At 43.8% G+C, this 24,105-nt stretch overlaps 3 protein-coding genes and 1 long non-coding RNA gene across 6 annotated transcripts in view; all 4 read right to left on the bottom strand.

Annotated features, from left to right (window-relative positions):
* WDR74 (WD repeat domain 74) overlaps positions 1-1,257 on the bottom strand; it is a 14,127-nt gene extending 12,870 nt beyond the window's left edge. The window contains exon 1 of the mRNA XM_081340462.1: positions 1,158-1,257. Within this exon, the coding sequence (XP_081196588.1) occupies positions 1,158-1,218 (61 nt within the window). The 5' untranslated portion in view covers positions 1,219-1,257. The remainder of the gene's footprint in view (positions 1-1,157) is intronic.
* A 657-nt stretch (positions 1,258-1,914) lies between these two features.
* LOC308675161 (uncharacterized protein) lies at positions 1,915-5,123 on the bottom strand. 2 transcript variants are annotated; one of them, XM_081340178.1, is made up of 2 exons: positions 4,640-5,123; positions 1,915-3,280 (listed from the first exon to the last, which is right to left on the bottom strand). In XM_081340178.1, the coding sequence occupies exons 1-2, from the start codon at positions 4,929-4,931 to the stop codon at positions 2,889-2,891; spliced, it is 684 nt and encodes a 227-aa protein (XP_081196304.1). In that variant the 5' UTR covers positions 4,932-5,123; the 3' UTR covers positions 1,915-2,888. The 2 variants fall into 2 exon arrangements, with proteins under 2 accessions (XP_081196304.1, XP_081196303.1); XM_081340177.1 differs by having other exon boundaries at positions 4,625-5,123.
* A 914-nt stretch (positions 5,124-6,037) lies between these two features.
* On the bottom strand, positions 6,038-14,316 carry LOC308675500. 2 transcript variants are annotated; one of them, XR_014028138.1, is made up of 9 exons: positions 13,988-14,316; positions 12,859-12,894; positions 11,413-11,444; positions 10,830-10,888; positions 10,603-10,627; positions 9,349-9,411; positions 8,781-8,827; positions 8,012-8,260; positions 6,038-6,492 (listed from the first exon to the last, which is right to left on the bottom strand). It is a non-coding gene; the product is annotated as an uncharacterized lncRNA (long non-coding RNA). The 2 variants fall into 2 exon arrangements; XR_014028139.1 differs by having other exon boundaries at positions 8,012-8,042; positions 13,988-14,307.
* An 896-nt stretch (positions 14,317-15,212) lies between these two features.
* On the bottom strand, positions 15,213-23,731 carry TUT1 (terminal uridylyl transferase 1, U6 snRNA-specific). The gene is made up of 10 exons (XM_081340853.1): positions 23,606-23,731; positions 22,289-22,479; positions 21,961-22,170; positions 21,567-21,681; positions 21,351-21,481; positions 20,497-20,726; positions 19,596-19,705; positions 18,579-18,701; positions 17,664-17,756; positions 15,213-16,797 (listed from the first exon to the last, which is right to left on the bottom strand). Exons 1-10 carry the CDS (start codon positions 23,691-23,693, stop codon positions 15,716-15,718), a joined length of 2,373 nt encoding a protein of 790 aa, XP_081196979.1. The 5' UTR covers positions 23,694-23,731; the 3' UTR covers positions 15,213-15,715.
* Positions 23,732-24,105: the final 374 nt, after the last annotated feature.

A 24,105-nucleotide genomic window follows, 5' to 3' on the forward strand; every position in this document is an offset into this window, starting at 1 on the left:
TAACCCAGTCAAAGAACTACCAACTCAGACAATCAATCAAACAGTAAACAGCTTTGCTGTATAAGCTCAGCACTGTTTATATGGGGAAAAAATCAGACACTGGACCTGAAAGTATATAGTGGCCCAGTATCTTATTTCTATATATCTATACCTATATCAATATCAATATATGTATCTATATCTCATCTATCTATCTTATATAAAGGATGCTGCACGTCAATAGTTAGATGGCCTAGAGACATTGATATCTGAACAATTTTTTTAAACATTTATATTTTATTGCTTTTCTAATCTAGGTGAAATGTTTAGATAGATAGATAGATAGATAGATAGATAGATAGATAGATAGATACTCCAGAAGATGGTAGAGGACAGGAAGGCCTGGAGGAATGTTGTCCATAGGGTCACTACCAGGAACTCCTCCATCAACCCTGATAGGACAAGCCACTAAGTATACAAAAAGAGAGCAAATTCCTCTCTCTTCTAGCAATGGATGATGTTACCTAGTTGGGTCACGAAATGTCTGCACAAAAACAGCCAAGCTCAGAGAGCACCAACGACCCCGTCAAGAGACAATGTTGTTGGATGATGGGCCAAGTGGCTCCTTTAGCTCCGGCTTTATTATTTATATATATTTATTTATTTTTATTTTTATTCCATTTATATCCCGCCCTTCTCCGAAAACTCATGGCGGCTTACAAGCTTAGCAATAGCCTTCATTCTATGTATATGCCTGCTTATTAGGGCTTTCACACACACCCCAAGCGGTATTATAATATATAATAACAATGATGTGTGTGGGTGTATGTATGTATATATATGATATATAATACTACTACTACATAATTTATATTATGATCACATTTATCCGCCCCATCTCGCCTAGAGGTTTAGAAAGCCCCTTTTAGCTTCCGAGTCAGTCAATATGGGTTGAGCAAGTGAAGCTGGAGGCAGCCGAGATTTCCTTCCCTCCACTTTCCCCTCGTCATTCTCCGCTCGCCTCTTTCCCCTCGCGCTCTACATGCGCCCAGAGGCACCGTGCACACTTAGAAGCTGCTGCCCGCCCCGCTCGCCGGCCTCCCCGCCCGTCCCTTGTTTTTTCCATCCCTAAACCCTCCATTCCAGATTCACCCCAACACGCGGCTAGTCCTCATTACCTTTTAAAATGCCCGTCTCGGAGCCCACCCACACGTGGCTGCCCCACGCGGGAGACGCCATGTCGGTCTCAGCTCCACTTCGGAGTTTTTTTTTTCTGGATTGTTTCCGGGCCGGAGCGATTAAAGTGACGGACCGCAGCGCGCGTCCATTGGCTGAGGCGCCGCGTTGGTGCGCCACTCATGATCGTCCCCCTCGCTCTCCTTTCCCATCTTCAGGCGGCCCCGCTACTTTTGGCACAGGGCGATAGGTGTAAAACTTTTGCAGGGATGATTAGAAGTGGGTCAGTTGAATTCTTGGGTTTTGTATTGTTTTTGAGGAGATAGTTGATTAATTTATCTACGTATTTTGTTTATCCCGCCTTTATTTTTTATAAATAAGGTGGAGAACATACCTAATACTTCCTCCTCTTCCTATTTTCCTCATAACAACCCTGTAAGGTAGGTTGGGCTGAGTCAGGGACAGGCCCAAAGTTCGCCAGCCAGCTTTCATGCCTATCACTGTCTCCTCTTTTTCTAGGCTAGTGCCTTAACTACTAGACCAAACTGCCTCTTAGAAATCATGCTTAGAAGGTTTTAGAACTGAAACAATCAAATCCCTTCCTTGTTTTTTCATCCAGTCTTCTACTCCCCCCCCCCCTTTTGTCTGTTCCTTAATGCCAAAAAAAAGGATTTAAGCAGCGAAGATAATCTTGGTGTTTTTTTTAAATTCCACTGATCAGAAATAAGCATAGCAGAGAAGATTTCAGCAGAGGCTTAGGCTTACTTTATTTCACAAGCCCCTAACAACATGGCAACATCACAGACTCTCCTTGATTCCCTTACCTCCCAACATTTTAGATAGCTTGAGTGAATCTACAATTGATGTCCTCGCCTAAAAACAGAAGACTTCCAGGACAAGGAAAACCTTATAAATGAAGGAATGGATAGAGACAAGGAGTAACAGTGAGTAAAAGGCTACACAGCCCAGATAAATATATGACACCGCCACCATCCCACAACTTTTAAGATTATATTTGATAAGGAAACAGATATCTGATTTCAGAGTTTCTCCAAACTTTTTCAGAGGATTGTAATTCAAGGAAATTTTAAAATCTAGCAAAATCTGTCCTGTAATGGGGATGCACTGTCCAATATATTTTTCTTATGCTTAATCCTAACAGCCAAGATAAAAATAACAGCACAATGGAGAGCCGAACTTCCAGCCTGCAATAAGATAGTGAGTGAACCATTCTGCAGAAATTAGGAACATTCCGTCATGCAGAAGAGGAGCAGGATAAAAAAAAAAAACCTCAGGTAAGCGAAAAGGTCTTCAAAGTCAGCATTGGAGTGTTTTTGCTCGTTGAAATCCCTTCTTTTAGCAGGCAATGTAAGCTCTTGACATTTGGAAAATCTGGCGCCTTTGTAACAGAATACTCTGCATCATTTTGACATTTGCAGTAAATGTGACTGTAGATGTAATATGAAAAGGGAAGGAGGTGCGTTACGGCCCGGGCTTTGCCGTGGTTCATTCTCAGAGTGAAACTAGCCTCCTATCATTGCTATCTGCAATTGCATGACCGAATGTGTGCAGCTGGGGCCTGCGCACACTTGCAACGTATCGTGTGTCCCGCTCGAAGCAATGTCAACATTGCCAACTAAAAAGGAATCCTGCCTCAGCAGCTGGAGTGTGTGTGTGCACAAGGGGAACTACTCTTTGCCCTGGTAACCTTGCAGAAGGAACCCTCCACCTGTCTAGCCATCAGGGCGAGGCAAACTGCGCCACAGAGTGGCCAGGAAAAGCGGGCAGCGCAGACTCAGCTGCAGATCCTCGCAGGCGTCTCCCTCCGGACACACAACTTTCACGCACATCTCGGCATCAGCTCCGCCTTCGGCGTCACGGAAGGGCTGCGTCACATCAAAGCGGATGCCGCAGGCTTCCCCGTTCAGCAGCCGGGTGTCTCGTCTCTTGGACCGAGGTTGCAAGAGGGGATTGGGCCAAGATGGAGCAGTGAGGAGGAGGCGGGGAGGGAAAGGCTGGCCCTGACCCAGAGGCTGCTCCAGGTTCAGCAAGACGAAAGCTTTGGTGAGACGGACGCCTCTCTGGCAACGGAGGTGAAGCAACCAGCAGAATTCGTGATCTGGCCCTGCGGGGAGAAGAGGGTGGGTATGTTGTAAACCACACAGGGACACGTAGGGAAGATGCAAGGTATCAACGCTGCTAACATCGAATGTTATTGCTTGACAAGAGATGAAGGAGTAGCTATTTCATATGTTAAACGTGTACTGCTTTAAGACTTGTGTATTGTTTTAGTTTAAAATTGGTGGGAGGGAAGATTAGTAATGCACTTTGAAGGCCATTTGTCTCTAAAGAAGATAAGACTTTGGCGGAAACTGATTCTTTAGATTAATTGGAGAATATGATTAATTTTATTTATTTATTTTATTTTAATTCCATTTATATCCCGCCCTTCTCCGAAGACTCAGGGCGGCTTACAAGCTTAGCAGTAGCCTTCATTCTATGTATATGCCTGCTTATTAGGGCTTTCACACACACCCCAAGTGGCATTATTACAAAGTCAGCTTAATTGCCCCCAACAATCTGGGTCCTCATTTTACCTACCTCGGAAGGATGGAAGGCTGAGTCAACATGACAAAATTAGAAATTAGAGTCAACATGACAAAATTAGAAAGGTGGAGAATTGTGTTTAATTATATTGTGCAAGGGGCGGAGATTTCAGATTCCAGCTTCCTTCCAGCAAGCATTTGCCGTTGTATTAGGCTAATAAAGGACTTTTAAGGTAAACAAGGCCTCGGAGTCACTTGAAAAGCCGATACGTCGGAAACGTGTCACAAGGGAGGAGGGTAAAAAGTAAGAAAGCAAAGGGAAGGTAGAAGGGAAGGAAAGGGGAAAAGGAAGATAAAAGAAGAAGGGAAGGAGAAAAAAAGGAAAGGACAAGATAATAAGGAAAAGAAATAGCATATAAAGTGTAAATTATAGACTATAAAATGTAAATTCAAAAAAATAAAAATAAAACACCCAGCCTTCCTTTCCCCCAGCTGTTCTAACTCAAAACTTCAAAATTTGGCTGGTATTTAGAAGCAACCGTTTATCCTGCCGCTGTTAAAAATTGCAGAACCCACCGAATTACAACGCTGGATTGAACAAGGAAAAACAGGCTTCGGTTTACTTCAGAACCTTTACAACCCGCCTCGTCCCTACCTGACTTTAACCTAGAAGCTCTCACCGCAGATACGGTTGGACTACAACGACAAGGGATGGAAGATTTCAAGAAAAGGAACGTTAACCACCCCCCCCCCATTTCAAGACACACACATACACACACCCAGGAACTCAAGGCCTTGGGAACGGGCCGGACAGCTGTTGCACAGCTGCCAGCGCTCCAGGGCGGAGTCTCCAAGCCCGTCCCCTGCTTCGGTCTGATTGGCTGCACAGCTGGCATCCAGTAGGAGCCTGGCACCCGTCCCACGGCCCTCCCGCTCACCTTGCCTGCCTTCGTTCAGCTTCAGCGACGTCCTCATGCTCTTGAAGTCGCCCGTCGCCAGCATTGCCGTGAAGGCTTCGTAGGCGTGGGAAGTGCACCGCACCATGCAGCTGCTAAATCTGGGCTGCTCCGGGAGTTCTCCTTCCTGCGAAACCGCCGGGCTGTCATCGGGAGGGCAAAGTGCCCACGTCTGTCTGCCGGTTGGAGCCTCCGTCACCAGCTCCTGACCTCCGACGTAGCCCAGAACAGCCGTGCCCAGGATCAAGACGACAATCAGCCCAGAAGGACCCATTGCAAGCTTTCGGGACAGAAACTAGCATGTCGAGAGAGCGCGCGAGCTGCAGGCAGGCAGGCAGGCAGGCTGAGGGGGCTGGATCTCACAGCCACGACAGGCCTGAACCTGTTGTCGCAGCTTGCATGGATTCCTTGGCCCCCGCCAGCTGCTGGGTGGGTGCCCAGAGTGGCAGCTGCCAACAGCTTTGGAATGCCGGGCACTAGAGGGGGAGGGAGAGAAGACCTCTGGGGCAAAGTTAGCTTCGTCCCACCATTTTGTGCAAGCTGGGACAGGACGCAGCTGCAGCCACAGATGGCTGCAACAGATGGCAGTGGCGGTTTTGCTTCACCAGTCCTTTGCAGGAACAAGGAACCCCCCCCCCCGTCCCCAGGGGCAAAGAAAACATGCTGCAGGTAGCTCTCGACTTACAAGCATTTGTCTAGTGAAGTTACAACACTGGAAATGTGATGTTTCCCCCCCCCCCCCGCACTTATAACCCTTTCAACACTCACGGGATCAAAATGCAAGATTCATTTTGCAAGAAAATGGGGCTAAACTCAACTTAAAACATTGTTTGGCTGCAAGGTGGGCAGTGTAGAAATTGAATAAATGAGGGCTGCTTGACCTCTCCCCTCGGTCAAATGATCTGCTTAGAGCACTGCAGCTTATCATTAGGCCAGGGGTCTTCAGACGTGGCCCTTTTGTGACTTGCGGACTTCAACTCCCAGAATTCCTCAGCCAGCATTCAGGAACTATGGCCCCTTCATGACTGGTGGACTTCAACTCCCAGAATTCCTGAGCCGGCATGGTGGAAACTATGGCCCCTTCATGACTGGTGGACTTCAACTCCCAGAATTCCTGAGCCAGCATGGTGGAAACTATGGCCCCTTCATGACTCGTGGACTTCAACTCCCAGAATTCCTGAGCCGGCATGGTGGAAAGTATGGCCCCTTCATGACTGGTGGACTTCAACTCCCAGAATTCCCGAGCCAGCATACCTGGCTGAGGAATTCTGGGAGCTGAAATCCACAAGTTATAAAAGGGCCACATTTGAAGACCTCCGCGTTAGCTCCCCCTCCCACCCATCCCCAAGTTAAGTCAGGAAAATAAACCAATTCCAGCACTTTTTTTTTCAATCTATTACATTTATTAATAGTAGCAATTTTGTACATATAAAAGAAATTTACCATATACAGAACTGATTGCCGATACATTTTTTTCTGACATGTACCACGAAGCTGCCATCTTTGCAAATTGAAAAAAATCCTGTAGATTTGTAGGTATGAGTTTTTTTCCTTCCAACTTCCAGTTTCTAAGTAGCAGCAAACTCTTCTAGTTATACCAAGTTGGGTTTTGTTTTGTTTAACGAGAGAACCCCAAAACACACATTTATTTATTTATTTTTTGGCAGGGGAAAAAAAAACTTATTTCAGATGCTCCAGGCATATTGAAGGCCAGGAGCCATTTCAGCTTTTCATCATTCCTCCCCAAAACACAAAAATCCTTCTCGATTCAAAAACACGTCGACAAGCTTCGTGTATTCTTTTCAAACGTCTTCAGGATTACCATTTCAGCCTGCCTTTATGGAAAGAGAAGACACATAAGATTGAAAATTAAAGGAGCTGCTGAAATAACCTGTAACCTCATCAAGGGACAAGCCTTAATGAAAACAAACATGCTTTTTGGAGTACGAAGAACTTGAACTGGAACCAGAAGCCAAGAACAACAGAATTGGAAGGGACAACCTCTTGGCTCGGGCAGATCTAAGACAATTCCAGACAAACGCTGTCCAATCTCTTCTTAAAAGCCTCCACAATTTCTGAAGTCTTTGCACGGATTGTCCTCCCAGACAGGAAATTTCTTAAGTCCTAGACTGCTCCTCTCCTTGATTAGTTGCTTCTTGTCCTGCCTTCAGGTGCTTTGGAAAATAAGTTGAACCCTTTCTTCTTTGGGGGAGCCCCTCAAATACCCCTAGGTCCCTTTCATTAGATACGCTCCTGTCCGTCTGAGAAATGGGAGTCTACATGGTGCTTTGGAAAATAAGTTGAACCCTTTCTTCTTTGGGGGAGCCCCTCAAATAACCCTAAGTCCTTTTCATTAGATGTGCTCCTGTCCGTCTGAGAAATGGGAGTCTACATGTCCTTCAAAGCCTCAAAAGCAATTGTTACCGACTAGCATGCTTAGTGTTATAAAGGGACTCTCACCGCTTGAAAGGGGAATTAACGGTAGATTTCATGCCGCAGAGGCCCAGCGAAAGAGCCAGCAGGCATTAAATAAAATAGTGCAAAATGTAAAGAAGGCAAGCAAGCAATAAACCACCCAGAGGAGAGCTGGCTTTGGATAATCAGAGGGACCACTCAGTCACAGGATATCAGACTGGGGCGGTAGAAATCTCATCATTTGAGAGCCAGCCCGGGTAAGCATTTAAAAAAAACACCTCCAAAAACCCACAAAAATCTGGCTTGCATACCACTAACCACAATTGCCTCAAGCCAAAATAATAAAACCCACTGTCACTTAGAGATATAAATCCAAGGGGATTGATCCCTCACCACTAACCTTATCTTGTCTACAGCCTTGACTAGTCTTCCACTTGCAATTGTTCATTTTAGTGGCTGTTAAGTCAAAACGGCTCTGCTTGGTTAACGGACTCCAATTTATGACGGTCGCGGTGTCCCGGAGTCACGTGATTCCCCTTTGGTCGGATTCGCTTAATGGCCGTTTTGCTCACTTTATCAATGGCAGTGACTCACTCAACGACTATGGCAAAGTCATAAAATGGGGTAAAACTCACACTGGCCCTGAAAAAAGTGACTTGGGACCACTGCAGTATCCCCATAGTTGCGTGATTCACTTAACAACCATTTTTGCTAATTTGACAACTGCAGTGATTCACTTAAGAACCGGGGCGAAAAAGGTCGTAGAATTATTGCCCGTAGTCCTCCGGTTACGACAAACTGAACCCTAAAATTTATGTTGCTAAGCGAGGCAGTTAAGCGATTTTTTCAAAGAAGAAAAAACCTGCCTCGCTTAGCGACAGAAATTGTGGTTCTAAGTTGAGGGCTACCTTACCTGCACAGGCAGGAAAATCCACTCACCTATGTTTGGGCTGTTCCTTGCAGTTATTTTCTGCAGAAAGAAAAAAAAGCAACGTGTTTACCCAACGTAATGATGATGATAATGATGATAACTTTAAGAAAGAAATTCAAAAAATTCAATAAAATTGCGATGAAAACCTGTCAGGAATCGACCTTGTAACGCCCGTGCTGTCTGCAGTTTTTCAGGCAGTTCCTGACATTTCATTTTGTTCAAAGTGAGCTAGTTGTAATCATCATCAAAACTGCAAACTGGGAAGGGTGAGAATGCCCATTTATATGTAAAAAGAAAAAAAAATCTACAGAGAAGTCTGCTTTGGGATTTTTTTAATTTAACTATCAAGAATTAATCTGTCCTAAGGAAAGCTTACGGTCCCACAGCTTGATATACTGAGGTGTAACATGTTAGTTTGAGCTGTGAAAGACGGAGTTTATTTGGTGAATCAAATAAATATCCAAAGTTATTTTAAGCGAAAGAAAAAGTGCCACCTTTAAAGATTGTGGGGAGGGGAAGAAGAGAAACACATCTGAGGTATTTCCCAAGCGCCATTTTTCGTCCGCTTGGCTGTAAAATGCCCAGAGTAGCCTCACAGTGAGATCGGCCGCAAATAATTTTAACCAGTTAATTTTATTTTAAGTTCCAAGCCTCAGGATGTCTTGCCTGCCTAGGCTGGGAGTAGCCCTACCACCCATTCCTAACTGTAAGAAAGTAGTCACTGAGTGGGCAAGATTTGACCCCCAGAGCTTAGCTATGGATTAAAGCTATTCTTACCGGTTCATTCTCCATCATGCAGGAACACCGTGATCGGCTTTTCCATTCTGTAGGAAATAATGTATTCATGAACGTGTAAAACACACCAGCCAGGTAAAATTCTGTTCGTTATTAATCAGTTCATAGAAGCCTGTTGCAGAGCCTCCCAATTTAATTCAGCACGGGTTCTCAAGGTCTGGAAATCTGTCTCCCCCACCCCTAAAAACAAGGAAAAATCTAGCTACAAAATTGGGGTTATCCTGCTCAACGAGGCTCAGGTCAGTTTTCTCTCCAAATTTGCAGGCTGTAAAAACAGAGTTTCCAACTTTGACAACTTTCAAGATCTATGGACTACGACTCCCAACGTAACAACCGGAAGATCTATGGACTTCAGCTCCCAGAATTCCCCAGCCGGCTATGCCACACACACACCCACTCCAGACTAGCCAAGTTCCCAACTGATGCTCAGATTCCGATTCTCAACAGCGACAATTCAGCCGAACGAGATTCCAACACGATCTCATCATGTCAGAGGGAACCAAGCCAGGCGACCCAAATTTCATTCTGAATTAAGCACCAGGAAACTTACTTTGGTGAGCCAAGCAGGGACAATCCTCAGGGCCCTTCAAGAAGGTTCATTTCATTTTAGAAGCTGTCGAAAGGAAGAAACGGTAAGGTCAAGAAGTGGTTAGCTGGGTTCTCAAGAGCAATTCTGGGAGACGACAAATTGTGCCCGGATGCCAGGTCCCCATCAGACGGCTCCTCTGGAAGCAAACCATCCTCTTTTCCGCCTGTTGGCACCAGTGGGTTCAACCTTTGCAGGTTCTGGTGCCAGCCAGACAGTAAGACGTGAGGGGTTTTCATCACTGGGACCATGAGCTGTGGATTTTAATAGCCACCCATCTTTATTTTTATTTTCCTGCCTGAGCAGGGGTTGGGAGCAGGAGACCTCAACGTCATTTCCAAACGTTATTCTACTCTATTCTCTTTTTATTCTATTCTCTATTCAACTGTACTCATTATTCTACTCTATTCTACATTATTCTATTCTATTCTTCTCTAATTCTATCCTGTATTCTACTCCATTCTCACCCATTCTCTATTCTGTTCCATTCCATTCCTATTCATTAAAATAATAGGACACATCTTACCTAGAAGGGACTCTGATGGCATACAATCATAAAAAGATAAAACATTTTTTTATTTAAAGTGAAGCAGGATTCACTGAACTGCAGAGATTCCCTTAACAACCGTGGCAAAAATATATTCATAAAATGGGTTAAGAATCTCCAAACCCCCTTTGGTTTACCCCTGCAAGTTCCGATTCCCGTTGTGGTCGTTGAGGACTACCTGAATTTAACAATTACACTTGCACAAGGTCATCGAGACCGTACGAAGGGTTACAGCACTACCTTCTCTGACCTTGGCAGGGGCTACACTTTGAAGTCCTCAACTTACAACCGCTCAATTTAGTGAACAAAGTAACTCATCACGATTTTTCACTTATGACCGTTGTGGCATCCTCATGGTCACTTGATCAAAAATCAGACGCTTGGCAACTGACTCCTATTTGTGACGGTTGCGGTGTCCAGGTGTGTGTGATCCCCTTTTGCGACCTTCTGACAAGCAAAGTCGAAGAGGAAGCTGGATCCGCTTTACAGCCGTGTTAGTAGCTTAACACCTGCAGTGATTCACTTAAAAACTGTGCCGAGGTAGGTCGTACAACTTAACAAATCTCTCACGGCAACAGAGAGTTTGGACTCCACTTTGGCCGTTAAGTCAAGGCCTGCACAGACAACACTCACCACCAACTCTCTACAACATCCTCAAATAAGGGACTCACCTTTCCTTCAAAGTGGATCCACCGTCTGTAAGATAGAAAAGTAAAAACCAAATGAGTAGAAAAGCCAGAAAAACATTTTGTATGTGTGGGATAGATGTGTGGCCGATCAGGGCTTTGGTAACTCAATTGCCATTTGACTAAAAAGTCGTCCAACAACACAGGTCATCCTTTCGAGTGCCAGAGTCACTATCACACCTCCCAATTGACCCACAACCTTCAAAACTCACCTCCAATAGCGCCACGGCCCAGCTTAACCATCGGGCAAATCCTTGCAGGTTCACGCACCCTGCAAAAAAGAAACAAGAGAGAATTCTAGAGATGGCACATTTAATCTCCAAGCTTAATGCCTAAAAAAAAAAAAAAAAAAAAACCAGGACTTTTGTGTGTTCTCAGACAATTAACTGAGCATCACCCATCATCAGATATATGCTTGTCTGTTTTATGCACATCACGGAACACAGGAAGGAGACCAAATGTCTTTGCTAACAAAAACTAATAATCCAGATTTTTTTTCCTGTCTTTGGAAGACAGTAAACCAGCAGCCAACTAGAAAACAATTAACGGGTAGCCTTAATTATGCATTTAGAGGCCGGTCAAAATTGCAACGGCACTGAAAAGGACTTAATGACCCGTTTTTCACACTTATGACCGTTGCGGTGTCACAGGATCGAAGTTCAGATGTTTGGCAACTAGCTCCTATTTATAAAATGGGGCAAAACCTCCTTAGTTACAGGAATGTGGGACTCCATACAAAGAATAAAACTGCTTTAAAAGTGAGTTTGAACGGAGATTTTTTTTTAGTATACTTACCTGTGACGCAGAGACATCCGTGCTGCTTGCAGCTGCAAAACAAGCCACAGGGGAAATGGATATATTATTTTTCTGCCACCTGAACCTCACAAAGCCCGTTTTGATTCGGCAAGTTCTGGGATACAGTCGGTCAATTGTCCATTTTGAGGGCTACTCAGAATTATGCGGTTTTCTCCACTGACAGATCAGAAAGAGAGAGCTCTGGATCTCATCACTGTAGCTTCTCTTAGCTTCAACCCAACTAGTGCAGACCAAACTGTAAGAAAATATCACAGCTGCAGGAGTTGGGCTTAGCTGGCCAAGAGAAAATAAGGACCAGTGGGGACATGATAGCGTTATTACACTATTTGAAAGGCTGCCACAAAGCAGGCATATACATAGAATGAAGGCTACTGCTAAACTTGTAAGCCGCCCTGAGTCTTCGGAGAAGAGCGGGATATAAATGGAATTAAAATAAATAAATAAATAAACTTGCTTAGCAAGAGAAGCAATCTAGAATTAGGGAGAAACTTCCTAACACTGAGGTCATTTAAACAGTGGAACTACTTGCTTCTAGAAGCTGTGGGTGCTCCATCACTTTTAAGAGGAGACTGGACAGGCTATTTGCCTGAAATGATTTGGGGGTCTCCTGCTTCAGCAGGGGGTTGGACTAGAAGACCTCCAGTGTCCCTTCCAGCTCTATCCTGATTCAGATGTCAATCTTGCTCACCTCATTCAAATGCTACATTCTCTTTTGTTTTTATTTCTACATTTATTCCACTGCAGACCACATAGAGCAGGGGTGTTCAACCTTGGCCCTTTTATGACTTGTGGACTTCAACTCCCAGAATTCCTCAGCCAGTCCACAAGTCATAAAAAGGGCCAGGTTTCAAGATACTGAGATGGGCTACATACAAAGAGCCTTGGTGGAGCAGTGGGCTAATGCCTCCTTAAGGAACACCAGCTGCCTGCAATTAGTGCAGGTTCGAGTCCCACCAGGCTCAAGGTTGACTCAGCCTTCCATCCTTCCCAGGTAGGTAAAATGAGGACCCAGATTGTTGGGGGCAATTAAGCTGACTTTGTAATAATGCCGCTTGGGGTGTGTGTGTGAGAGCCCTAATAAGCAGGCATGTACATAGAATGAAGGCTACTGCTAAGTTTGTAAGCTGCCCTGAGTCTTCGGAGAAGGGCGGGATATAAATGGAATAAATAATAAAAATAATAAAGGAAATTATGTTCCACCCCAAACTACTTCTTTCTTTGACTTTTCAATTTGCTAATATCCTTTCTCGTATCTTTTATGGCAGCAAACGGCGGCCTGCAGGCTTTGTACAATCTTTGTCCATTTTTTTTGAAAAAATGAAATTTAAAAACTGTTGTCCATGGGGTCGCGATGGGTCGGACACGACTTCACAACTAGCAACAATTTAAAAACTATTCTATTTTTTTAAAAAAAGCACATCTTACCTGGAATGCTGAGCGGCAGAATCCCATGGTCCCAAACTGTAAAATAAAATAGGAGCTAATTATAAATGCTGTTTTAACCTCGGTTAAGGCGTCGTTTTACGTAAGTGCTATGGCGGACAGGAGTCTTTTTCAGAAAACAATATCCTCACAGCAGAGTTCAGAACAGGTCTGTGTTAAATTTCATCATCGAAAGACTCCGCTTTGCAAAAATAGCCCCTTTGGACGAGGCTTAAAAATCATTCGAATTTTTGGTTCTTTAAAATGTTCCCTTTAAATGAAAAAATGACCCTTGCAAACACATCTATCATCTTAGAGGCATTTGCAAAAACCAAATATATATATATATATATATATATATATATATATATATATATATATATATATATATATATATATATATATATATATATATATATATATATATATATATATATATATATATATATATATATATATATATATATATATATATATATATATTTATATGTGTGTGTGTCAAATGTTAACTATTTAGATTACCTTGCTACCCTTAATTCTTTGTTAGTAATTTACACACACACACACACACACACACACACACATATATATACATATATATGTGTGTGTGTATATATATATATATATACACACACACACATATACATATATATGTGTGTGTGTGTGTGTATATATATATATATATATATATATATATATATATATATATACACACACACACACACACACACACACATATATATACATATATATATTTATATATATATATATAAAGCGTCCCCGTTTAAAAGTGCATTTACCTCTTTCCTCTCCAGGAAAAAAAATCCTAAGAAATGCATAATATATAACATTTTATCTATGCTTAATATATTGTTTAAAGAGCCAGGCTCGCATGCAATCCCGCGCAACATTTCAACCCCCCCCCCACCATGCAACCTTTTTTTTTTTGCAGAGATCCTATTTGCTGAATGCATGGATTCCTTCCCTCCCCCAGACCGGGATCTTTTTCGATCTAGTGGATCCCCCCTGGGCCTAAATTGGGGAGAGGAGATCGTCAGAAAGAACTGGGGCGAGTTGGCCTGGAGCTGATCTTCCCGCAGGCCGAGGATGGCGACGGATTAAGAACACGCACCTTCTCCAAACGGGCCGCAGATCCATCTCAAAAGAAATAGAAACCGGCGGCAAAAGAGTTAAATACTCGGGCGTCGCGGGGCACGCTGGGAAACGCTCCGCCCTTTCCAATAGAGAACCTCTCTAGGGCGTGGAACCTCGCGAAGGGTTGTGGGTAGATATGAATCTAGAGATACTAAAAGGGAAGACACGAATATTGAATTTGTTCTACGCGGAGAGATATTTTGCCCTGGAGTTGGCGCGTCATTCTCACAACTCCCTGCTGTTGGATGTAGGAGAGGAGAAGGCGACGTTCAGACTTTGAACAAATCATTTTTTAGCAGTAACTGCCATACTTAATATGACATAGTGAACTTACGTCGGTAGCCTACGTTCTTCTATTAAATTTCGTATCTCTATAATACAAATGGAGGGGGGAGGCAAAATGAGCGCGAAAGGCAGCAGTGCGCAAGCGCGATAAGCCGAAAGGGCGCGCATGCGTATTGTAAAGATGGTTGCTAGATCCGGGAAGCGAATTTGCGCTTCCTTGACCGCGTGCCCTCCTCCAAACGACAGTACCCCTAAGCATGTACAGAGTGCTCCTATGCACATGCGTAGAAGCTTTTGGCCATTTGACGGATCTGATTGCAATGCTTGTTTTTAAAATGGTCACGGTTCCACCAATTCTCATTGCCGTATTTGTTTTATTGCACTCCTTCTCCATTTAATAAAACTTAATAAATTGTTGCGTCAGTCGACCGCAGAAGGAAGGAACACGTAACTGAAGTGCCAGAGATGAGATGAGAAAGAGAGAAAGGGGTCTCTGAACTTGGTTGTTATGTTGCAGACGTTTCATGACCCAACTAGGGAACGTCATCAGTGCCAGAAAAGAGTGGGGTACATTACAAAAAAACCCCAAAGCTCAGACCATCAAAGGCCCCCATTTCAACCCTGAGCTACTAATATTCAGATAGATAGATAGATAGATAGATAGATAGATAGATAGATAGATAGAGATATGGATGATAGACAAGACAGATGACAAAGACGCTAAAGAAGAGATAAAATAGATGACAGATATATATTCCCTACAGACTGATGATGTTATTAAGTCTGGTAATAAAACATTGGCAGGAAAAGAGTTTGATCCCAAGTTACATACAACTGGATACTGAGTCCTTAGGGAGAAGGACGGCATATAAATTTAGTAAACAATAATAATAGTAATAATTTACACTGAACTCCCCTCTATGCGGTTGAGGTTTGATCATCAGGCAGTTTGTAAACATCCAAAGAACTAGACGCTTTATATTTCTTTTTTCCTTTTTCATTATGTTCTTCCCGTTCTTTCTTTTATTCTTGCTTTTAAATTTCTTCTTCTGAACTCTAAATATGTAAAACTGGCATTCAATACAATTATTTTGAAAGGAAAAAAGACGTTAGCTTTTTCTCTTTTTTTTGGTAGACGTTTCATTACCCAACTAGGTAATATCATAGAAAAGGCATATGCAAGAAATCCCACTCCTTTCTAGCACTGATGATGCTCCCTAGTTGGGTCAAGAGGAAAGCCCACGATGGGGCTCATTAAATCAACAGCGACTAACAATCCTAGTGTGGCATCGTGAGTGGATCAACTTCAAGAACTCAAAACGCAAAGGAAACCGGTTTCAAGTTTTCTCTCTATTCCTTTTATTTTCACCAACAGCCAGACATTATCGAAATACAGATCTTGGCCATGGTCTAAACAAGTTCAAATGTCATCCTCTGGAGAAGATTTGTCTTCTGGGGTGTGCAGATCTGAAGGCTTGGTGGTCAGGTACTGCTCAACCATTCGGGGCAGAAAACCTTGTAGGAAATGAAAAAAATCTTGGAAAACAGCTGCCTGTTCAGGGTCTGGGGTGAAATTTAGGCTGACCTGTGGGTTGTGTTCCCCAGAGCCACCGTCGCTGATCCTGGCACAAATGGTGAATTGAAACAGAGGCTCCACAGGCCCGGTTTCCCTCTCCTGTCGGGAAATCACCTCGGATACTTTGCCTTCCACCTCTAGGGGATCAGCTGTCGTTTTGGGATCCGTTTCCAGGCTGCAGAATTGTCGCCGGACGCGGCGTCTTCCTAACCAGACACGGTGCCAGGCGGTACAATTCCAAGTCACACTCTCTGCGGCAGGAAGCGAATCCTCCGTTCGTGATCTCTTCGACGGAGGAGAACCCCACTCTGCCTCTTCTACGTCCAGAGATCGCTTGGAACCCACGGACAGTTGTTCGGTCTTCTTTTTCAGCTGCTCCTCCGGGTCACTGCCGAGGGCTCCCCCATCTTCTCCCAATCCCGGCGGTTTCTCCGAGCAGCTGCATTTCAACACCTGCTCCAGAACGAACGAGACGCCTGCGCACACTCTCCGAAACCAGAGCTGGTGTAAATTGCTGCTTAGGTGCAGCTCTGGCTGGGACCCCAGAGATTCAGTCACCGGCGTTAAGGGGAGGCTGATGACCAGCCGTTCCACGGCTTGGGAGCTGCCAGGCTGGAAGAGACGGACCAGCCCCCAGTTCTTCCCCTTGCTGGATTTACGCTGGTACTGCAAACTCCGACAGTATTTTGCGGCATCCTGACAACTACGCTGGAGACGCAGAGCGGTCTTTTCGTTGACGTTAGCTGCTACGTTGTGGCTCAGCTCAAAAGGATCCTGCAGGTGGATGGGGCTCACTTTGAATTTCTGGCCTGCGTCAGAGAGCAGGAAATTGGAGAGAGGAAGTGACCGACCCTCACGCAGGGAGATCACCCCACTGGCAAAATTGTAGCTTTCGAAAACGCGGAAGAACTCTGCCAGAAGGGAGCCTGGGAAAAAAAGTCAACAAAGCAAGCATTAGTAAGTTTCCTGTGTATATCCAGGGTAGTATCTTTTCCCCCCACATCATTCTTGTGGCCCATTGTTTTTAAATCCACTTTCAGATCAGTCTCCATCTTGTCAGGAAAACATATTCCTTTTCCATAATATATTTTACAGACATTCTATCTATAATGGTAGACAGTTTTAAGATTAACTTCTGGATTCATTGCTCATAAATATTCTATTCTTCTATTCTATTCTATTCTATTCTATTCTATTCTATTCTATTCTATTCTATTCTATTCTATTCATTCTATTCATTCTATTCTATTCGTTTCATAATTCTATTCTGTATTGTTTCATAATTCTATATTCTTTTCTTTCATAATTCTATTCTATTGTATTCTATTCTTTCATTATTCTATTCCTATTCTATTCTTTCATAATTCTATTCTATTCTATATTCTATTCTTTCATAATTCTATTGTATTTTCTATTTTATTCTTTCATAATTGTATATTCTATTCTTTCACAATTCTATTGTATTCTATTCTTTCATTATTCTGTTCTTTCATTATTCTATTCCTATTCTATTCTTTCATAATTCTATTGTATTCTATATTATATTCTTTCACTATTCTATTCTATTCTATTCTATTCTATTCTATTTTCTATTCTATTCTTTCATTATTCTATTCTATATTCTATTCTTTCATAATTCTATTCTATTCTTTCATTATTCTATTCTTTCATTATTCTATTCCTATTCTATTCTTTCGTAATTCTATTGTATTCTATATTCTATTCTTTCATTGTTCTATTCTATTTTTTTTAAAGCAACATGCAACTTAAAAAGCTCTTTGTAGCAACTCACAACAACTCTCTGTGTTCCCGCTGGGCTGCAACGAGGCCGGATCTTTAGGGAAAGTGCAGTCCCAACCGTCCACCACGGTCAGTTCTCCATCATCTGACAAGAAAGGAAAAGAGGGTGGAAAAGGATTTGGGGGGGGGAGGGATCTGTCTGCAAAGTCCCAAAACCAAATTTGATTCTGGCTTTGCTTTTTGTCATATTTCCATCCATTCTGGCGTGACCTCTGATGACGCCTATTGCGTCATTCACCTTGAAAGAAAAGCAGAAAAGGGGACCACTCAGTATTGACTGACTGGGAGATATAAATAAATGCAGGGAGTCCTCGACAGCCCACTTAGTGACTGTTCAAAGTTACAACGGCGATGAAAAAAGGGACTTATGACCACTTGGATGTCAGTCCAAAGGTGGCTTGAAGCCTCTGTACAAGTAGCCCTTGACTTACAAACATTCATTTAGTGACCATTCAAATTTTCAAAAAAAAAAATATGTCTGATGACCTTTTTTCACACTATTAACAACCGTTGCCGCTTCCCCAGGGTCACGTAATCGAAATTCGGACGCTTGGCAACTGGTTCAGATTTATGACGGTCACAGTGTCCCGGGGTCACGTGATTCCCCCTTTTGCGACCTTCTGACAAGCGAAGTCAACGGGGGGGGAAGCCCGATTTACTTCACAACTTGCGTTACCAATTGAAAAACCGCAGGGATCCGCTTCCTGAACGTGGCGAGAAAAGTCACATAAAATGGGGCAAAATGCCCTTAACTGATTCCTCGCTGAGCAACATAAAGCCTTGGGCTCCGCGGTGGTCGTACGTGGAGGACCACCTGTGCTCGTAGGAAAACCGCAGTCAAAGTGGGAACTACTGTTTCTGTTCGAAGGTGGGGGGGGGGGGAATTGGCAAAGGGAGTGAGTTTAACCTGAGAGGTCCTTCAACTGTGCAACTGTTGGCAAGACCGGGGGGGTGCGTGTCTGTAGGAAGAAGAACACCAGCAAGGTCAGGGCGTAGTTGTTGAAGAGGGGGCCACCACCAAAAAGATTTCCTGCAAAAAAAAGAAAGAAAAAAAAGAAAGAAAGAGGGGGATCATTAGGAGGAAATGGAGAGCGGACTATCCCTTCAAGCAACTTCGCCTTTTTTTAAGTTGACTTTTCGCATGAAAAATCACCCCGGCCTCTGTTTAAATTTTTAAATACCTGTTTAAGCTTTTTTTTTCCTTTTCTATCGCCCAATCCCTCTTTTGAGAAAAGTGGGCAGTTCCCAAATTAGATCGATAAAGTAAAGTAGAATTAAGACCTCACTAGGCCTTCTACGGCTGAGAATCGTGTTTCTGATCGCTTCCTAACTCCGGGGAACTCAGGGGGTCCTCGATTGACGACAGTTCATGTAGAGACCGTCCAAAGTGACAATGGTAGTGAAAAAAAGGAAGGGACTCAGGACCGTATTTTTTTTTAACACTTGCAACCGTCACGGCATCCCCCCCCCCCCCCCGTGATCAAAATTCAGACGCTCGGCAACTGACTCGTGTTTAGGACGGTCGCAGGCTCCCGGGGGGTGACGTGATCCCCTTTTGCGACCTTCTGACAAGAAAAAAATCAATGGGGGAGCCAGATTCGCTTCCCAACTGTGGCAAAAAAAGATGGTAAAATGGGGCAAAATTCACTTAACAAATGTCTCACTAATCAACAGAAATTTTGGGCTCAGTTGTGGTCACAGGTTGAGGGCTACCTGTATTCAAATAGATCAATTTATATATGGTTCTTTATCTGCTATTCCACCACTATAATTGTGCCCCAAAGGAGGGGCTTTCATTCCTTTGGCTGCCCCTCCCATCTTCCTTCCCTCCCTCCCTCCCTCTTTCCTTCCTTCCTTCCCCCTCCCTCCCTTCCTTCCTTCTTTCCACATTCTATCTTCCTTGCTTCCTTCCCTTCCGTCTTACCTGCCAAACCTTGCTGTTTTGCCCAGTAGCGCACTGAGTAGACCAAAGGCCGGACACGTTCATCTGCTTCGGTGCAAAACTGCAGGAAGCGCGTGTTGCACAAGGCCAGCCTGTCAAACAAAAGAAAATGGAGCATAAATCAGAATATGCCGTGCAGAGCTCAGCCACTTCCTTTATAGCCAAGATTCTTGCCATATTCTCTTCGGTCCCCAGGAAACCCTAAAAACCCAAAATTTCCCCCATTCTAACCCAGTTCCTTTGCCATTAGGTCAGCACTTCTCAGTATGGGCAATCTTAAGTGGTATGGACAGCAGAGCTGGCTGGGGAATTCTGGGAGTTGACGTCCACACCTCTTAAATTTGACAAGGCTGGGAAACATTGCTCGGCTAGATCAAGCTGGCACTCTGCAATTATCCAGAGTCTAAATATCTTGTAACTTTCGGTTTAATAATCTGCTGCATAGATAGCATGATCCTGGCTGAGTACAGGCAGTCCTCGACTTTCCAGCTGCAATAAAACCCAAAATTTATGTTGCTAAGCAAGACAGTTAAATGAGTTTGGCCCCATTTCTTGCCCACATTCTTAAGTGAATCACTGCAGTTGTTAAGCTAATCACAGTGAATCTGGCTTCCCCATTGACTTTCCTTATCGGACGGTTGTAAACGGGGATCACATGATCCCGGGGAAACACTGCAACCGTCATAAATAGGAATCACGTCGCCAAGCCTCTGAATTTCGCTCATGGGATCACGGAGAAGCTGCAACGGTTGTTAAGTGTGGAAAAACGGTCTTAGGTCACTTTTTTTCAGCGCCGTTGTAACTTCAACCGGTCACTAAATGAGCTGTTTTAAGTGGAGGAGTTCCTGCACGGGGTTTTGCTAGAGAGACATTATATCCATACTTGTTGTTTATGGAGATGTCACCCCTCAAGCTGGATTCTTTGTGGCAAAACTTGACCACGGGGCGGCGGGCGGTGGAGACCACCTGGACATGATGAACGCCCGGCACACATTTCTGCAGCACTGTGGCCACCAGATCGAGGACTTCAGGCACGGTGGCCGTGACCAGGTCAATATCAGACAAAATCGAATCTTCAGAGCGAGATTCCATTTCGGAAACATCTTCCTCTGCCTGAAAAAGTGGAGACAGGATTCAGACATCTCCGGCAGACTTCAACCACGGGTATACAGGTAATCCTCGACTTACGACCGCAACTGAAGGCAAAGTTTCCATGGTTGAGTGTCAACTGCCCAGTTGGCATTTCCAGAAAAAGAAACTCCTGCGACATGATTTTACTAAGAATATAATACTTTTACTGAAAATCTACATTGGCGCAGAAAAAGCAAAGCCAGCTCTGATTTCCCACGCAAACACCGGAAAAGTTATTTTTACCCATTTCCCTCCGATCCACCCACAGCGCAGTACGTTCACCAATCACTTCTGTTCATTTTGTTACGAGAAAACAATTAGCCACATATGCTGGTTGGGAGATTCTGGAAGTTGGCGTCCGCTCACCTTAAAGCATGCTATCTGGGGAATTCTGGGAGCTGGACCCCACCCATCCTAAAGCATATCGGCTGGGGAATTCTGGGAGTTGAAGTCCACACACCTTAAAGCGACTGAGGTTGAGAAAACTGACAGAGCAATCCACGGTGGTCTTCCCAAGTTTAAGGAATCTTCCCTCCCTCTAACAAGAGATATGGGACAAACCGAACATCTACATTTGATCAAGATACAGCCCAGCCTCATCCTCACCGATGGTTTATCAGTTCTCTTGGCAGAAGCCTGGAAGTTCTTCGTCTTCTCAAGATCCAGGAACAAATCCAGGTCACATCCAGAGACGCTGAAGCCGTTCACGGAAGACCCAAAGGGAAGGATGGCTGACTCTGTGTGTTTGGCAGAAGGACCAGTTGCAAAATCAGAAACTTTCAAAATATCCAATCGAAGCAGATGGCCAAGAGTCCACTTTACCTGGGAAGAATTCTGAAAACACCTCCTGGAACAACTTGACGAGCAAGTCTCGAAGACGCTGTTCACTCTCGGAAAATTCAAAGAGTTGCACCACTAAAGACATCTGGGCATCAACCTGGAGGAAAAAGTAAGGGTTTGTGTTTTTTTCTGTAACCAATTGTATTCAGAGAAATTCTTTAGGACCTTCCCTACAGCCATCTTTAAAGAGGGAATCCCCTAGAGCAGTGTTTCTCAACCTTGGCAAATTTAAGATGGGTGCACTTCGACTCCCAGAATTCCCCAGCCAGCCTGCTTTAAGATGAGTGGACTACAATTCCCCAGCCAGCCTGCTTTTAAGATGGGTGGACCTCAACTCCCAGAATCCCCCAGCCAGCACTGCTCCAGAGACGCTTACATCATCCATTTGGCAGAGATTCTGTGCCAACTTCTCCGGACTTAGCTGCTCCCGCCTGGCTGACCCTCGTTTCTTCGGTGGGCTGTATCTGAAATCCTTCTTCTCTCGTGGCTTGACACGTAATTTCTGGCCCCCTAGGCTGTGTTGTGGTACTGATAATACTTTCCGGAATATCTCCTCGTCCTGCAGTTCCACAATTGCATAGACCCCCTGCAGAAAAAAAAGGAACAGAGCACCGAGCTTGCATTTTTTCCCCCCAGTGACTTCTTTTTTTTAATCCATCAAAAGTGACAAGCGGTAGCAAAAGGGGTGGAGGGATGCCACTCACCTTATCTTTGTCCATCACCACATTGATCACCTCCCCATACGTTTTGAAATAGTTGCTCAGCTCCAAGGCTGTCGTCCCTTTGTGGAAGCCACTAACAAACACACTGCGGAGTTCCTGAGACTGGCGGACATTACGAAGGCTTTCCAGGCGCTGGTGTTTCTTTCCGCGCAGATGATCTTCCAAGCTGGGCTCTGTTTTTATGATATGGTAAAACCGCCCTGAGTTGCTTTAGATGGCGAGCCAGACAAGACTATAAATTCAATAAATATATTTTTTTTCCCTTTGGGAGTCACTGGGAGGCGTGGGGCAATATACCTTTCATAACTAAATTGTTTTATTTCATTATTGTGGTTATAATACCCTGGACGGTATCTCTTTACTCTCCTACCATCTGGTAGGAGATATAGGAATATAGCCAGCCGTACCAACAGGCTGAAAAATAGCTTTTATCCGTGGGCTAATAGGCTTTTAAATGGGACATAATCTTATGCAGAATTGATTTGGGAGGCCGGTGTGTGGTGTAGTAGTTGGTTCACATAGTGTGGTGGGATGGAGGGTTTGTTGTCACTGTGTGTTGGGGGGAGAGAGCAGGGGGGGGGAGGCTCAGCTAATCTCAATGTACACATGTTGTACTTTGACAATAAAGGTTTTATTTATTATATATATATATATATATATATATATATGGATCCTTGGTTCAGAAAACATATATATATATATATATATATATATATATATATATATATATATATATATATATATATATATATATATATATATATATATATATATATATATATATATATATATATATATATATATATATATATATATATATATATATATATATATATATATTGAACCCCCCCCATGATTTCAGCAATTTATTCTTTGGAGAGGGTGCCTATTTCATTTATCTTAAATTTAATTTATACTAAAGTAAACTGTACTAAGTTAGTCTAGCTAAATTATGCTCAATTACATTTTCAGGACTGGAACCCTTTTCCCCCCACATTTCTCTTTGGTTGCAAAGGGAGGAAGCAGGGCAGTTAAAAACACCAACACATTCAAAACAAAGCTGAAACAGAACCAAACTCAGGCTTCTCTTTTCTTTTCTTTTCAAGGGAGGGCAAGAGTGCCTCTGACCATGGGCAAAGTGCCGCTGGCTTTTATTATCCGCCGAACCCCGCCCCGTGTTTATTTGCTCACAACTCCCCACGTGCCAAGAGCAGCCCTTAAGCCTCAATTTTGTTAGTTTACTTCGGAATTCTTTAATTCACAGCACTAGGCCTCTTCTTGACCCTTGACCCCACTCACTGTTGGCCACCGTCACGTGACAGAGACGGCACCGAAAAGCCCCGCGGGGCAGATCGTCCACATCGCCCGTCGTTCCCGCTTCCTCCATTTCCCTCCACGGCCGGAAGCTACTTCGGCTCTAACGTAAGGTTCCGCCCAAAACGAGATGCCGCTCTAGCCCTGCTACTTTATGCTTTTATCCGAAAAGCCGAAGCGGCCGGAACGGAGTGTATCACGTGACATCCATATGCGGACGTCACGGCCATAGACATAAGGAGCAACCAAGTTCTGCTAAGAACTTCCGGTTCCCATGCGAAGTTCATCCTTTGCGTGGCAGAGAAGATTCATTGTGTCTTCGCCTCCGCATAGAGGTAGAAAAAGAAACGAAATAGCTCCGCAACGTCCATAAATCAGCCTTTTAGCCAAACACTTCCGGGTTGAAGCCGAACACCCTTTTCCACGCTTGTTTATCCATCAAGGTGGAACCATTGTAGGTTATAGCACTAAAAGGTACCAAAATA

Source organism: Vipera berus (assembly GCF_964194415.1).
Source record: "Vipera berus genome assembly, chromosome: 16".
Classification (NCBI taxonomy): Eukaryota; Metazoa; Chordata; class Lepidosauria; order Squamata; family Viperidae; genus Vipera; species Vipera berus.

What these genes read in the sequence shown, in the direction of transcription:
- LOC308675161 (XM_081340177.1), bottom strand. Translation starts at nt 4,931, where the DNA reads ATGGGTCCTTCTGGGCTGATTGTCGTCTTGATCCTGGGCACGGCTGTT. An exon ending in GCAAGGTGAGCGGGAGGGCC is followed by an intron (nt 3,281 to 4,624) that starts GTGGGACGGGTG and finishes TTCTCCCCGCAG; the next exon opens with GGCCAGATCACGAATTCTGC.
- TUT1 (XM_081340853.1), bottom strand. Translation starts at nt 23,693, where the DNA reads ATGGAGGAAGCGGGAACGACGGGCGATGTGGACGATCTGCCCCGCGGG. An exon ending in ACAGTTGAAGGACCTCTCAG is followed by an intron (nt 17,757 to 18,578) that starts GTTAAACTCACT and finishes CTTTCTTGTCAG; the next exon opens with ATGATGGAGAACTGACCGTG. An exon ending in CGGGAACACAGAGAGTTGTT is followed by an intron (nt 16,798 to 17,663) that starts GTGAGTTGCTAC and finishes TTTTTTTCCCAG; the next exon opens with GCTCCCTTCTGGCAGAGTTC.